General features: G+C 48.9%; 3 protein-coding genes across 3 annotated transcripts; 1 reads left to right on the forward strand and 2 right to left on the reverse strand.

The window, feature by feature from the left end:
* Positions 1 to 7,670: 7,670 nt before the first annotated feature.
* QBC33DRAFT_520228 (uncharacterized protein) lies at positions 7,671 to 9,257 on the forward strand (the record flags this gene model as incomplete). The annotated part of the gene is made up of 5 exons (XM_060426354.1): positions 7,671 to 7,977; positions 8,164 to 8,167; positions 8,365 to 8,416; positions 8,702 to 8,857; positions 8,910 to 9,257. 5 exons carry the CDS (start codon positions 7,671 to 7,673, stop codon positions 9,255 to 9,257), a joined length of 867 nt encoding a protein of 288 aa, XP_060277901.1.
* Positions 9,258 to 10,978: 1,721 nt separating this feature from the next.
* QBC33DRAFT_605023 (uncharacterized protein) lies at positions 10,979 to 13,611 on the reverse strand (the record flags this gene model as incomplete). Its single annotated transcript, XM_060432262.1, has 11 exons — positions 10,979 to 11,250; positions 11,361 to 11,422; positions 11,452 to 11,608; positions 12,010 to 12,144; positions 12,206 to 12,500; positions 12,590 to 12,621; positions 12,688 to 12,828; positions 12,870 to 12,901; positions 13,076 to 13,093; positions 13,292 to 13,409; positions 13,598 to 13,611. 11 exons carry the CDS (start codon positions 13,609 to 13,611, stop codon positions 11,103 to 11,105), a joined length of 1,152 nt encoding a protein of 383 aa, XP_060277902.1. The 3' UTR covers positions 10,979 to 11,102.
* Positions 13,612 to 14,622: 1,011 nt separating this feature from the next.
* QBC33DRAFT_564526 (uncharacterized protein) lies at positions 14,623 to 14,959 on the reverse strand (the record flags this gene model as incomplete). Its single annotated transcript, XM_060430394.1, has 3 exons — positions 14,623 to 14,655; positions 14,716 to 14,816; positions 14,860 to 14,959. The coding sequence occupies 3 exons, from the start codon at positions 14,957 to 14,959 to the stop codon at positions 14,623 to 14,625; spliced, it is 234 nt and encodes a 77-aa protein (XP_060277903.1).
* Positions 14,960 to 16,244: the final 1,285 nt, after the last annotated feature.

Consider the following 16,244-nt stretch of genomic DNA (forward strand, 5'->3'; position numbering starts at 1 on the left):
CAGCAAGCCCGTCACCAACGTCAAGTGGGACGGCAGCACATTTCAGAGGATTGCTCTAGTTTGGTGCTTTGGAAACTGTGGCCATGAAGGATTCAGAGTATTGTAATTAAATCTCCACAGGAGGTTGGTTCGTTGCTTGCTTGGGCTAGAAACACGACACACGAGTACGAGACCTCTCCCCCTTCTCTCGAGGTCCAGCGCCCGCACACGGCCTAACAGCCGGGACGCCGTCTCCGCTGCCCCCAAGGCCGATTGCTGGCAGGCTGGAAAGGAGCACGTCTCTTCGGTCTTCCTCTCTTTAATCCTACCCATTAATTACTTAATTACGGGAGGACACTCTCGCTTTCATCAACCATGTCTGCTTTCTTCCTTCTTTCTTTTGCACTGCAAGGTTGAGTCACCTTCTTTCAGTGTCTAGCAATCATTTTCGATGAAGACATGCTTCCTCATGCACTTATCAAGTCGCAACCAGTTATTGTATCTTCGATAGCACATATCAAGAGGATTACGCCAATGGTAGCATTCAAAGCTCCAACAGTGTTGAACTGCTAAGCTAGCATGTTCTCCTTCTCTACAGCCCTCTTGACGATCTTGCCAAGGTTAAGGACTGCTAATTGTTAGTCACTATGTCTTTACATTTAATCATAACTTAAAATGTAAGCGTTTATCCTTTGCTGTTGTAGGCTTGGTGGCTAGACTGCGTTAGGGCTGGTTTGCTAGTCTTGAGTATAGCGTTTATAAGGCAGCATCTTTGTGAATAGTTAAACTTGGTTGACAATAAGAAGGAGGCAAGGGAGATGTACCTTTACTAACACTATTCCTTAACCTCCTCCTCCTCCTCCTTGTTCTTCTCCTCGTCCTTCTAGTCTTCCTTCCTCCTTCTCCTTGTTATTGTCTCCTTCTCCCCTTCTTCTTTGCTACCTAAGTAGCAGCAGCAGCTAATTAAGCTAATTACGCTTATCTAGTCTGCCTTAAGTATGCGCCTCTTTTATTTGACATGATCCTATTACAAGGTAATTGACACTTGTTTAGTGCTTGTGTAAGTGTAACGCGGTGTGGGCATTGAGGCGGTGCGGCGCGTGTGGTTATATAAGCGAATAGATGCGTAGCAATCTGCCACTAGGCAGATTGGCATAATCTTTTACGGTTTGTTGGTCAAGTAGTTTACTGCGCGCTATTTGTTATAGTAAGAACTAGCGCGCGAATCGACTGAGTTACAATGAACCAAAAGATTTAGCAGCTTCGGCACCACGTGCCGAAACCTTCGCGCTCCGCGCCTTATAAGTCCTGCCGCAATAGTGCGCCACCTACACTATGGTATCTCAGGATTCTTACAGCTTGGAACAACTGTAAACGTCATTTCTTTTTACTAAGATACAAACCTAGTAATAGGGTATAGCTAACGCTGTAAAAGCTATACTTGCACAGCTTGTTGCTCTTTGCAAGTGCTAGTCTATATATGCCTCTATCTAGGAGAAAACTAGTTAGTTGTGCCTTCTAGCCTTTTTTCTCAACATATTTGCTAGGAAAGATGTTGTTTCTTCTACTAGCTTGACAAGGTTATCCCTAAGGCGCGCAATCTCCTTTGCCGCGCTAGGCAGGTAGCTAAAGCAGCAGTATACCCTAGCTAAAAAGCGTTAAACTTAGGACTTATACTTTAAAGTTCAGCCTTAGTAATATTCTAGGATTAAATTTTACAGTTTATATAAGTTAACTTAGGCTATGCAAGCTAAGAGATAGGTTATATAGGCGTAAAGGTATTTTTAATTTTTTACATACTGTAGAATTTGTTAGGTTTTAGTTCTGGCTTTGCAGTTAGGTAGCACGTATACTTTACTAAACCAAGGTTGGTAGGTTATAAAGGAAAGGAAATTAAACTATCTTTACAAAGTTAGTATAATGTATTAGCTACTAGCAATCTACTATATTACATTATACTATATGCTATACTATAGCATACCTAGCCTATACACAAAGCTATAAGTGTATTGTCTAGCATAAAAGCTTAGGCTGCTGCATATAAACTTCTACTGTAACTTAGGTTGCAGCTGCTATATTATAGCACTTTAAAGCGCTGTATTTACAGCGACTTCTAGTACTACTGTAAATCTTAGACACCTATTCTAATAAAAAGACATTCTAGTAAACTGCTAACGCAGCAGTAATGCTAATAGTAGATAGTTAGCCTACTATTGCTACTAGCATTAACATTAAAACCTGCTAGCTATAGCTATAGCAGTAGAGAGCTAAGGTTGGCAGTGAAAGGAAGTAGCTTTGACAAAGCATGCTAAAACTAATACTAGAGTTAGTTTGCAGAGTTTAAAACGTAGGAAGCTATAGCTAAAAAGCAGATAATAGCGTTAGCATTATACACTTTGCAGTATAATGACAACTTTGTCTTTACCTTATATTGTTTTTCTTGTTTTTTAGCTGTATTTATGCTTTTGTAAAAGCAAATTAAAGCGTTTTAGTAAAAAATATATAGTAAGAATAACTTGATATAACTTATTCATAAGGCTATAAAGTAGCTAAGTTATGTAATAACTTTTTACTTTATTTATTTGATTTATTTAATTTGTGTTAGATAAAGTTTAAGCAATATCTAGTAAAGATATTTAATTTAGCAATACTTGCTATTATTTATACTTTAATAACTTTAAAACAATCTCAATGCTAATATTTATTATAGTATGTGTAAGCTTAAACTTAACTTTAAACTTAATACAAGTTGCTAATAAGTTATGCTATAAATTTAGTAAGTTATGCTATAAACTTTAATATTTAACTATATAAAACAAAGTCTTTAGTTAAGATATAATATGTAGAAATTTATCTTTATCTAACATTATTACTATTTTAATTAATCTTTGTAATTATGCTAATTATTAACATTATTTATTTTCTCTTTTTAAAAAAAAGTAAATAAAAACTTTAAGCTATATACCAAAGCTATACTATATTTTGAAAAACTGCTAGATATTGCTATTTTGGCGCTAAACTAAAAACAGAGTAGCTTGATTTTCAATGGCTAGAGCCCTATGCACGTGACAATTCTCGACTACTGTGGCGCAGAAGCCCTGAGACCTAGCCTGCCCTTGACGGCGCCAGCGTTAATCTGACTCTGCGTTGGGCAAACGGCGAATCCATTCAGGCACCAACAGCAATGACGTGTGGCTACGAGGGCGGGGTAGGAGAATCTTTCGATCTCTCACTACCAAACAGAAAAATGTCGCAAACTTGACAAAGCACTTGCTAGTGAATACAAGCCCCTCCCCTACTTTTCCGTCACCTTATCGAAGCCGATGAAGTTGTCATGGAAGCTAGGCAACCCATTTACTCGTATAATGATGATTGATGGGGATGAGATTGCTTGGGAGGCCTTATGTAAAATAGACGATGTCGAGATTAACGCAGGGCAAGAATATGGAAAGCTAGGTTTGAGGACTGTTAGAACCAAAGATCAAATTATGTACAAAGGCGCCCTTGGCGGCTTTGACTGCTTTGATTTCGATTTGGCGTACTTGGTGCACCTTGACAACAAATCTGCTGCCGCCGAACCTTTCGGAGAGGATTTCCTACACTCTCTAAGCTGCCTCATTACAATTTTCTTGGTTGGCTTTGCCGAGGTCGATTACAAGGTTTGCGCTGTTACGAAAGATTTGTAGCCTTAGGTTCCCAGAGACGTAGTCTCCTCTGGGTTCTCTGGTAACCACTGATCTTGCCAAATCCAGAATCAAATCAACCTGTTCAAACACTTTCTTGATATTATAGACTGGCAATTGTAGGACCATGGAGGGCTTGGATTTGCCATGCGAGGATGGGGTAGGTGTAAATATCTGCAATTAGAGATCTGCTCCTTGGGCAGGGGGCTGCGCGTAGGTTTGGACTGTCCTTTCGAGGTGCGATCTGGCCCTGACAGATGCAGCGTTCCTAGGCTAGCAATATGGCATTAGCGTAGCGTTTGGAACAGGCTGGTCCTGAGAGACTGGAAGCGACCTGCTGGGAAATGGAGGAGGCAATGGTTGATGCGTGAGGTTATGGCGCTTGTTGGCTGCATAGCTGCCTGCAGAGTGCGTCGGCTGGAAGGTGTCGAGGCTGCGGCTGCCTGCTAGGGTTGGGAGGGCTCCTCGGGGGTGCGATGTGGTTGGCGGCGCATGAGCAGCGACAGGCTTATTGTAAGCAATGGGAGCGAGTCGGAGATGGTTTGGAACAAAACTGGTGGAGAATCCTGGTGGATGAGACGTTGTTTGCCAACCAGCTGGCTCTTTCCTAGAGACTTGTAGATGGGTATCGGTTGGCGTCGATTGGAAGGAGGCGGATGCATATACTGTGGCAAGCTCTTGTTTACGCTTCTTTGGGTCGGGTGTGTCAGCCTGAGGCTGCTTTCTCTTGCTTGTGGTGGTTTGAAGTCTAAGTTGGGCCAAATGATCTTGGAGGCAGTTTAAGTCTGATCTCTACAGTTGGACAATGCTTTCTGTACTGTTATTAGCAAGCTACTTGCAAAAAAGGGATGAAGATGCTGTACCTAGAAGAGGCAGTGTGGCTTGCTGCAATTTTGCCTTTGTCTCCTTGTAGGCCTAAGATAGGTTGGGATTCAGACGTGGAAAAGACTGGGGCGTATCAGGGCTGTCGAAAGGCTGGATAGTTGCCTCATGTGATGGGGCTGAGAGTTGAGTGTTGACTGTGCTGGGGGGTTTGTCAGTCTCTGTAGCGTTATGTTTCCATACAGCACTGTCAAATAGAAAGCAAGCTACCTCTGCTATGGATTAGTAACATGCCTTTTAGTATTTAAGACTAGCTTACCTAAACAAATCTTGGCAGCCAAATCTGGTTGGCTTTTCTTGAGAACCATCAAGTAAGGCCCTAGGTAGTCTGGGTGTCCCTTGGCTGAGTTAAGCTGTTGCTGGACCTATTCGATAACTGATGCTGCAATATCTTGGCATTTTTCAATAGCTTCCCATTGAGGTTTAGTAAATGTCTAGGCAATTTCGACTGAAATAGCTAGCAAGGCCTTGCTCTTGTGTAGGGTGCTTCCTGGGTTGGAGTATCGATCTTTGGCGGTGAGAACAATGATGCCTGCAGAACCGTTGCTATTCCTTATCTGCTTCTTCGCCTTCTCAAATGCTGCCATTGCCTTCTTATTTGCGCGAGCGACTTGTAGAGCTTCTTCTGCGCGAGTTAGTTCGCTTGAGTCCATTGATTATTTGAAATGGCTAGGGGTGGGATTGAATTGAGAAATTGAAACGACTTGGGGGCGATGATTTTAGGAATTGCGAAGGGGGGGGAATGATTTTAGGAATTGCAAAGGGGGGGCAATGAATTTATTTGGGAAGGGCAATGGCGGGGCAATGATTTTGGGAAGACCAATGGCGGGGCAATGATTTTGGGAAGACCAATGGCGGGGCAATGATTTTGGGAAGAGCAAGGGGAGGGCAATGATTTTGGGAAGAGCAAGGGGAGGGCAATGATTTTGGGAAGAGCAAAGCCTGTTATCCTAGCCGGAAAGACTCTATACGGCGTAATCCCTGCAACCTTATCTTCTAATAAAGTTGACAGTCGTTTAGCAGTTGTATAATAAAGCGCAACTGGTTGACGCTCCTTTGCTTCGCTTTGAAATTGCTGCCACCTGCCACAAAATATGCAAGGCTATCCATTCTATCTACAGAATCTCCTCATTCTACCTACTTTTCACAGCTTTATAGGCAGTTTAATTGAAGTCAATTAAGCCTTTGCTAGCAGCTAATTTAGGCCCTGCGTCATGCCTAGCGCTAGCAGTTAATTGAAGTCAATTTAGGCCTAGCGCTAGCAGTCAGTTCAGGCCTAGCACTGGCAGTCAGTTTAGGCCCTGGGTAGTCAGTTCAATTAAAGTCAATTAAGCCTTACGTCAATCCAGGCCCTGCCCTGCGTCAGCAGTCAATTCAAGCCTAGCGCCAGGCCCTGCGCCAGCAGTCAATTCAGTCCCAGCGCCAGGCCCTGCGCTAGCAGTCAATTCAGTCCTGGCGCTGGCAGTCAATTAAAATCAGATCAAGCAGTTATTAGGCACTTAAAATCGCTCCTGGCTTGCCTTCGGCCAGGTCTAATTTTTTTCCGTTCCGCGCTTCCCCCTCCTCAGTAAGCTCCCAAAGGGCCAGCTTACCAATTCGCAAAATTTAGCGCAGCGTGCCGCTAACCGGCGTGCTCGGCGCTATGGACACTCAGCGACGAACGCGCGCAGGTCCTAGCTACATGAAGCCTTTGTCACGAAAGGGCTTTGATAGATCTCGTTGGTGTTAAGGGCCTAGGCTGTTGTATGACCGAAGGGCGATCTATGGCTCTTTTTGCTTTCTGGTAGAGATGTTAGCCTCTCTCGTGTTGCCGTACACGCTTGTTCCAGATGACGACCTTGTTATTATTGCCCCAGCCTTGTTTCAAGATCCAACTGTCAAGTTAACATAGGCGACGTGTAAACTATGTAGATGATGCCGCGACTTAGAGCACTTAGGCTCCATCGCGCATCGAAGGGATTGTCTAGTTGTTGGCATGGCTTGGCAGTTACTGGCAGACGATTGCTTGCCTAGGAGTAGCAAGGTGCGAAGATGATGATCTTGCAGAGGTATTTGTGTGTCAAGTTCAAGGTGGTTCAATTAGTCGTCTAGTCACATCTACTCCTTAGCTCCTAGCTAGCAACATGTACACATAGACCTAATGCAAGTCCACTGCGTTTGGGGTTATGGCAATCTACCAGACCCCTCTTGACAGCGGCAAGTAATTCTGCTACCGCGATATCGACTACCAATGAGACAAACAGCTCCACCGCCAGCATTGTCCCATTATCTGTTGCCAACGTGAAACATGACAAGGCCTCCGCGACAGACGACCAGTCAGGCAAGTCGGAGGATCTCTGTCAGATTTATACCTCCTACACTGCCTCTTGTTGGGAAAAGGGAAGTACTTTCCTTTGCCTTGTCCTGCAGCGGCAACAGCAGGTCCTACACTCTCTCCAGCAGTCGCGGGTGGGACCTTAGCTAGGCAGTCGACTCCTTGCCAACGAGGGCGTCGCCAGGAAAAACCCACCTAGCCAACGCCGCGAGAGGGCCTGCACGGCTAGACAGGCTACGGCTACATCTCTAGATGTAGGGATGTCTTGGCTTGGATGTTAAGGCGTTTAAAATTAACCTCCCCGAGTTACTGGGGGACTTGCTAACCCGATCCCCCCTCTTGGGGCGCCGCAGATTTACCAAAGACTTCTCCTACTTCACCCTCCTGCAGCCACGTTTGCTGGCTTCTCGCCGCAGTTTGGGGAGCATGTACAGGGCATACTAATGTCTATCGCAAGTATAAGCAGGACAGTCCAAGCAGCCAAGGGTGTCGAAAAAGAGAAGGCTCTAACCAAGGTCACATTTAGTTCTTGGCTAATACTAACTCTTGCTCTCTCTAAGCAGTTCCGCGAATATTCAAGTCAAACATATTCGGTTTATAAGCATACATTAATTAGGTTGTAGGTTTACCTATCTAAAACGTCAGACTAATATGTTATCATAGCAGCAGCGCTGCTATCCTAGACATAAATAAGAAGTAAAGGGCAGCCTTTGCTAAGGATCTTCGCCTAGCTGCCTGCTTCTAGGCATGCAACGTCTCTAACACAAAGGTTTACTGTGCCTAAAATTGGGTCTGATTTAGGACTTATCAAGATGTCATTATGTTCAACGAGGTTGAAGACTGCCAAGGAGGCAAACACCGATGTGCCTGCAAGAGAAGGTCGCCCAAACCCAATCCGCAGCTCCGTCACCGCACCCGGCAAACATCCACCCCGTAACATGCGCCCCGCTCACAAGCCAGAAATCGGCACCAAGACGGTCACCATCAACCTAGACAAGTATAAAAGCCACACAGGCAAGAAGTACGAGACAGTCGACGCCATAGAGTCCAAGCAGCGCCGCGTCGAGGCGCTGAAACGCAAGCAAGATACCCTCGCATCCAGACTCAAGCATCTCGAAAGTGCTGTCCCAAGTCCACCCTAAACTGGTGCTGTGCTCGAGAAACTTCTACCCCAGACTCCAATCCTTAGGACAGAGATCATTGGCAATCGGCAGCCAGATATCTCGTCATCTCTCTATATACAAAGCGGAAGCACCTGCTAGATCTTAAGACTAGTCCATGTGCAGTGACTAATCCCTTCTGCAGGCCTGTTAGTCAAATGGCAAACCTTGGCTACTTCTAGTTTAAGGAAAATCTAAGTGTTTACGCTATCTATCTTGAGAACGGCCAAACATTAGACATCTTTAACATTGAGAGTATTAGTGCTTTGGGCTAGAAGCACGACGGCGGAAACAGAGCTCCCTATGTTTGATCGCTAGCTAGGGGCATGCTGTTTGTTAGCTACAGGAAGCTAATCAAGGAGATGAGGGCCGAGTCTAAGACTGAGAGGCTTGGGGGGGTAAGCTAGCATCTGAATGGACGCTTGTTTAAGGGCAGGAGCGTAGAATGCCGGAATTGTCAAGACCCTAAACTGTCTTGCTAATGATAATCTGTACAACGCTGCGATTAAACTCTTCACTGACATACCGGCACTAGACTCATCCTAGGCAGCATCATAATCTTCTCCATCACTACTAAAGAGCATGAAAGACAGCTTCCTTCCCAGAACAAGCCCGTAAAGCAACCCGCTATACTCGTATACAGTTGTGGTAGCGCTTGACAAATCTGGGAGGACATGCTTTAGTCTATCGGCTGTGACTTCCACAATGCCATTTGTGCTGTTAGGGCGAGACTCGAGGAAGAAGGCCCGTCTAGACTTGAGCTGTGGAGTCTGTTGGTGTGGAATGGTTCTTCCGAACGCATTGTTGGGAAGCAAGTTCGCGTAATCCCTGGCTTCATGGTATGTCAAGTAGTGTTTTTGAAGGAGATCCCTGCGGCAATGTTGTTAGCAGATAGCCATGACGACTGACTGGCCAATTGGGCAAAAGCGAGATCCTGTTTTGCGGAAAGAGCACCTGGAAATTCTACCGAGTGGCGCCGTGGAACTCGGCTCGGACTGCCGACGATGCGGAACTTGCGCAATATTTGATATGGCGCCTGGACGGCGCGCTCTGTCGAGCAGCGTCTTGCCGGTTCCGGGAGGGCCGTGGTCGGTGTCATGGATCCGAAGTTGGCGGTCAATCCGTTTGAAATGCTCCGACAGCAAATTTGCCATCGAGGGCTCGAGGATATACAGCACGCCCACCTATTCCCTAACATTCGATCTACCCTGCGACGCCTACGGCTGGCAACCTACCTAGTCTTGCTTCTTCCTCCGTCGTCCCTATCAGCTTCATGACATTGGGCCCGAAACCCTTGTGTTGATGCGCAGGTCTGTCTCAAAGCCGAAGCTGTCGATGACGGGGATGTGGCCGCGATGGGGCCGTCCGAGAGCATGTGGCCGCGCGGACGCGCCATGACTGATATGTCATACCTTCTTGGCCGTGGTGCTCTCCTTCTTGGGAGCCTTCTTCTTGGACACACCTGTGGGCGCTGCTGTACCCGGCGTTCCGGCTTCCCGGTTGGCACCGGGGCAGTGTGGCGGTGCACGGCGATGATGGGCATAGGTATGTCAATGACTGGTGAGGGGGCAAGAGCTTTACAAAGCGCCAAACGCCTTGCCGTTCTTAAATGGCGTGCATATTCTAGCCCACGGCCTCGAGACGTCGATATAGTTGTCTAGCAGCTCAGACGCCGCGCCTAGCTTGTCACCGATCAAGAGTGCTGGTTTGCCATGGCAAGGGTAAGTAAAAGCGTGGCTTTTCTTTTCTTCCCACTCCCCGAGGAGCTCGATTAGTCCCTCTGGCAATGATAAAACTTCATTGTTAAAAAGGTTAAGCATGCTATAATTGCACTTTTAACTAGTTAGACCAGAGGTTAAAAATGCTTGCTGCTAGCAATTAAAGCAATTAAGGTTATGTTTAAAAAGTATTAGAGTTATCTAAACATCGCCTTTAGGGCAAATGAGCCTTTTCATGTCGCTCGGAAGAGTAGACCCTGGAGCTCGCCGTGGAATGCATTAAGCTAGTCAAGTCCCTGACCAAGGACAATCCCAAAGCTTCTGGATCTTGTAACTCATCACTCGCGACTCACCACTCAACACTCAACACTTACCATCTACCAGCAACATCTTACAATGTCTAGCGCAAAAGCTTCGGCCAGAGACTTCCCAATTCCAAAGTGTTTTCAGCCCTTGATTGTCAATTTGGAGATGGAAGCTGTATTCTCAGAGGTGTGCGATTTAAGCATTCCACACTTGCCTCGCCTGTACTTGTGATGTATACATGATACTTATTTTATAAACTATTCTACCGTTGGGGTTCCTTAACTTGATGCATACTGCTATAGCTAGCAATCTTAGAGCTAGAAATGCAAGATTCTTAGGTTTTGGACAGACACGATGGTCCAAATTCGAGTTACGTATTGATGGTTTTATATCTTGGGAGTGTTGCGTCTTCTAGATGTTTGGAGACCTCTTTCTCGAGAGCTAGCGTTTGCATCTAAGCGAATTAACCAATATCTAAAGCCGATCTTAAACCGCCCGTTGAATCCTACAATTCATCAAGGGGCTAGCGCTGACAAACGTCAAGTTTTTCCACCTAGAGCAAAGACGACAAGGCGTCTTTATTCTGGCCTTGAGAATGGCTGCCAAACGACGAGTCTTTCCGAGATGTGCGCATCTATACCTTTGGCTACCCCTTGGGTATCAATCGCAAGTCTATCCTCGGATCATCGGAGACGGCATTGGACTGGGCGACTAGTCTGCAGGCTTTCCTCCTTTTCCTGCTCCTCGGGCCTGCTGGTGGCCTGGGGTACCGTGGTGTCGGCGCCGCAGTTGAGGATGTGCTGCCTGTCGAGGGCGCACTGCCGGAGTTTGAATCTTGGTAGTCCCTAGACCTTGCGGTCGGCATGTTGCAATGATGTCTAGAACGTGGCGGCGTAAGCTAGCCTATATTGTGTGATAGTGTGGAGAGGTATTCTTAACCAAGAGCGCTGGGTGACAGCCAACCTGGCCGCTTCTAGACCCTTGAGCCTCTACCGGGCTCTTGATGGTTACTTTGGGCGGGAGTTCATCAGTGACAAGCTGGTCAGCTTCACCTCGATTGTTACCGCGCCTGGCGGCCTGGTCGAACATGCGGTTGATGTCCTCGTCGGCTAGCTGGAGCCGCGGCCTTGACAATAACCACCAGCGTCCCTGGCGCGCCCTCCTCCTCTGTCGTCGCTAGCGTCTTTAGCGCAAAGTGCAAGTCAATACTGTGGGCAAAGTAGAAGACAATATTTAGCCCACAGCACCTTGCTTTCTGTTGTTCTTGTTGTTTGACGATCGTTGCTAGAGAAGCGTAGACTTGGTCCTCAGCTCCTACCATGTCACCCAATTCGCTGTGCCAAAGTGCGGAGAGCTGGAAGACTCGGCAATCACGTCGATCTACTCTCCCGGAAGACCATAGTTGTTACGGAGGCCGCTACCAAGGATGTGGATAGTTGACGAGTCGATGATACGGACGGCCCACGAGAAGGCAGAGCCGGGGACTTCTTCAAGGCCCGCACCAGCTCGGTGGCCTGGCAGCACTCGGACGTCTCGTACAAGCAGCAGCCGCCTGGCACGACGTTCCTGTACATCCTTGACAGCGCGGCGAGGTGGGGAAGGTTTGAGGAGCTTTAGCATTGCGTTTACCTTAATGCGGTGTGGGTTGTTCGATGCTCCGAGCCAGGCATGCGGGTTCTCGACCATCTAGGCAGAAGGCTGACGCAGAGGGGAAAGCTTGGGAAGAGTGTGGACGGAGGCAGCAATGCGCAGCTTGCTATGATAGCCGACAACGACAACATAAGCCAGGCTGTGTGCGTTCCTGTATAGAGTAGCACCAAATGCTTGTAAAAACGGGCGGAAGTAGGGTAACCGGTTCCGACCAGGTTCAAGAGCACAATGCCGGCATCCGCGCCTCGCCGGAAAATAAGATGGGATTCCTCATCGGCAGCCTTTTGCCACTTCATTGGATTTTGCGCAAGACGCACAGCCGCGTCACAGAAGCATCTAGCCAGCTCTCGACAATCGGCAACAAGGTCCTCAAGTCAATCGTCGTCACGCAGTTCGACACAGCGGAGCTGATTATGCAGCGCAAGGCCGTCTCGCAGCGCATCCGCGCCGACCTGATGAAGCGTGCGTCTAGACTGCTTATTGCAGCTTTGACATCTAATCGAGCAGGCCAACCTCCACAACTCAAGCTCCGTCATTGACTGGCCCTGCTTCTGCTGCTGTTCTCTAGGCAGGAGGATCCCGCGCAGGGCCTGCACAGGGGTTGAAGAGCAAGAGCTCTCCAGCCAGTGTCGCCGCAGCGACGATCCGAGCCAGCCGGCGGGCGCCTCGAGGTCGATATTGAGGATCCTTTCCCCGGCCAAGTCCAGCGCCTCTCCGTCCACCGTGGCAGCGCCGATGTCCTCGAACGTCACGGCCGAGAAGCTTGCCAGCGCAAGTGGCACGTCCGGCGGCCCCTTCTCGCCTCTCCCTAGACCGAATCCAGGTGTCAGACGCCGCTCGATCTGTATCTCCATACGTAAAGTGGATCTCAAGGACGTTGGGCATAGGCTACCTTACCGAATGCATTGTCTTTCTTCATAGGACCGTCTCTTGGTTCTCATTTAGGGAGGATTTCTGTCTGGTGAGGGTCAAACGAATAGATCTACAGGACGTACTTATCGCAGCGGTCTGGAGGGAAACATTCCTCGTCCATTTTGCAAAGCAAGTATAATTGTGCGCCTTTTGCAGAACCCAGGCCGATGCTCCCGGTGAAGTCCACATTCACCATCTGGACCGTGCTGATGATGCTGACAATGCTACCGGTTCCGGCAGCCACATCCCGAACCCCGTCACCTACAGCGGCACATAAAACGCCTGACCTTTGCGATTCTGTATTCACCAACAGCCTCTCGAAGCTGGTGCTCCTCATCTGGAACGGCCGCGCTGTGATGTTATACTGCACTAGCTTCTACTACCTAATATTCGCTACTGCCAGTATCAACGCGGCAGCCAACGTTTCCAAGACCAGTGCCGGATGGTAGCGTCGGCTCTAGATTCACTCACAATAACCCGCTCATAGGGCTAGCCATGTTTATAGATGTCATTAGGCTCTTCCCTTGTAAAATTAGACTAGGCTTGCGCATAACCCTTGCTGCCGCTGCTATCGCTTTACCCTAGGCGCTCAGCAAGTAGCATCTAACTGGATATGCCTTCCCGAATATGTTCTAAGACCTATTTGGAAGGACTTTCTACCAGAGCTGTCAGGATTTTCCCCCCCACCCCTCCCTCGCCACCCAGCCGGTCGTCAGATTCCTCGTCGGCGGGGCTAGGCCTGTCCCGGTCCTGGTGGCGGTGGACGCGGATGTGGACGTCGTGGACGCGGCGCGGTCGGCAGGCGCTGCATTCACATAGTAGAGATGCGATGCAAGAGAGAGAACTAGGAATTAGACGCCGCTCGAGTTTCGTCTTCTGCAGGTTCAAATGGAATGCCATCATCCTCAAGGGTTTCCAGGGGCGCAACCGGCCAAGAACCCCTTTATGCTCCTCCGGTATCCCCTTGACCAAGGCACTAGGTTTCGAACTTACAAGGCGTTGTCCATCTTGGCAAATGCCTCAGCGTCAAGGTCCGCGTCATAGAGCACCGCATGGTGCTGCTGTGCCGCCTTTACATGCGCCTAGAGCTTATCTACTTCGATGCCTTTAGCTATGCTGCTGCACGACTGGCCTGACGCATAGTACCGCGCGATCCTGGAGATCCTCAAGCCCGCGCTTGTGCGTGGGCAGAGCAAGATCCTCATCAACGAGATTGTGGTTCCCTCACCCTCCTCTGCGAGAAGGCTGGACACAACCAAGCAGCTCGGCCTCGCCAGCTACGTCCTTGCTTAGAGCAAGCGCTTAGGAACACCGCACTCATCGACACCAAGCGCAATGCTGGCGGGAATGGCCTTACGAACGGTGTCGATGTCAGCGCCGGCAATGGTCTAGCCAATCTGCAGCCGCAATTAGCTCCCCTAAGCGGCACCGTGATACTATGTTGATCTTCAAGTGCCTAGCCGCAAACTCGAGAGCAGCAGTGTAGTCAAAGGTGCCATTTCCCTAAACACAGCGCAGGGTCGGGAGAGTGTAGACAGGCGTCCATATCACTTGATGTTCTTGTCTGTCTTGTTGCACAAACCTGCGACGAGTTTGGCATCCTAGCTGCATACAAAGAGGCTATCAAGTTCGCGACGCTTGTGTTTGCTAATAAGAGAGGTCTGACAAATAACATCCCAAGCAGCTGTGGTAGGCCATCTTGACCTAGTCCTTGGCGACTGCCTTGTGCTCGCGGACAAGGCGCTCGGTGGCAATCCTGCGCTCCCGCTCGGATGGATGTCAAGGTAGGGTCAGGAGCGGGATGGCGGCAGGCTGTTTGGAGGAAGGTCTAGTGTTGTGACTTGGCGGAAATGGCTGACCATATCCAGCTTAGCCAGAGAAGGGAAGCCTGTTGCCGAGGAGAATGTTGCCGACGGCTGTAAGTCCCTATCCCTAATCAGTGTGGGACAGGGTCGTGAATCCATCCGCCGTCTTTCGCAGAGACACAATCGGTGGCAGCCAACGGGACTCGAATGGCATTAAGTGAAAAAGGCACGGACAACATGGGCAATCTGTCCCAATCAGCAGTTTTTGTTAGCACGTAGCATTACTTTTAATGCGATCGTGCTGACCATGACGCCGACGGGCAGCAGCTTGCTAAAGAAGGCGGTCGGCGCCGCCAGCTTCCTGACCTTCTTTACGCGGAGGTCCCTGTCGCTCTTCCTCCGCCGGTCTTCAAGGCGTTGGCATGGTCGATGACGTCGTCCTTACGCGACAATTGTAAATGTTGGTAATCTTCAACCCAGCAAGCCTCTCGCCGAGCCTCCGCCAGTCGCCCTTGGTGCGCTTGCGCGAGCTGAGCAGCGTCAGCATCATGATGTCCAGCGCCGTGGCCTCCCACTAGGCCTGCCTAAGAAATATTCCCTGTCTCTTAGCCCCGGAGAGCGCGTTCTCCATTCTGGGGACGGTGAACCTTGTCTGTGACGCCCCCAGAGGATTGGGTTCCAAAGTGTGGCCGACCTTCTTGAACCTCGCAGCTGCCAACCGGACCCCACGGTGGTGCCCCACCTCTTGGGCTATCTCTGTGGTGGAGCGATGGGGGGATGTGCTGTCTGGTCCTTGGTGCAGATTGTCAGATCCAGCTTACAGGAGGAGATCATATCCTTTCCTCCCTCCGCCCAGCCCCGGAGGATCTAGCCCTGCAGCTCTTCCGCAGCTCCCGGCCATACGAATCGAGCTCCGACCGTAGCTCCCGGTGCGCAAAAAGAAAGCCGCCGAGCCGGGGCCATCCTCCGGTGCCAATGCAGGTAGCTTAGGCGCCGGCCCAAACCTCGACTCCGCCTGCTAGAAGGCCACCATGAACTCCCTCGAGGCGTGGTACCTCTACATCCCCGCAGAGAACGTGCGGGTGCCTAGTGACATGCTCGCCGACGATGCAAAGTCTTGGGAGCCTGTGTACATCGACATAGGGGAGGTCGTCTAAATGGCTCGAATTTGGGATAGACATGTTTAACGTACGAATGGTGATGGCAGTAGGTTGTCGGGCTTAACCTCCTGGGGAATGGCCCGAACGCACAAGAGAGACGCACCAGGCACTGCAGGTGCGGTTCATCTCATAACCCATGGGCCTATGGAGACCCAGATGTCGTCCGGTTTTTCGGCAGGCGACGCAGTGCGAAACCCGACGACGATTTCCGGCGGCGGTGGAGCTCTAAGTCGAAGGGTTCTGAAGCAACTTTAACCAATTAGCTTCCAGGATTCAGATATTATAGTGCTTTATAAAGTCTAAGGTTAAGGTCAGATGATGCTGGCGAATGTACCATAGCACGGCTCATTGAGGTCATCGCTGTTCCCGAGGCTGCAGGAGGACTGCATCATCCATTTAAGCCCAGGACGGGAAATACAGTTCATCTACTCCTGCCATGTGTTGATCCTCCAATTGGAAGCATCGAGGTTTTTATGACAATGCTAATAGTAAATAAAATAAACTAAAAGATCATAATAGTAAATCGCGCTAAATCCGTCGCATTAAAAAGCTGCACCAATTAAGTTCAACCTTTCTAGTAATAGCTAGTTAAGCTTTAGTCTTATAGATAGCATTTGCAAATGCTATTAAAAAAGTTGTTGTAATAGTATTGGTAGGTAGGTTTAGGTTATACTA

The sequence above is a fragment of the Phialemonium atrogriseum genome (genome assembly GCF_030411735.1).
Source record: "Phialemonium atrogriseum strain 8032-3 unplaced genomic scaffold QBC33scaffold_60, whole genome shotgun sequence".
NCBI lineage: Eukaryota > Fungi > Ascomycota > Sordariomycetes > Cephalothecales > Cephalothecaceae > Phialemonium > Phialemonium atrogriseum.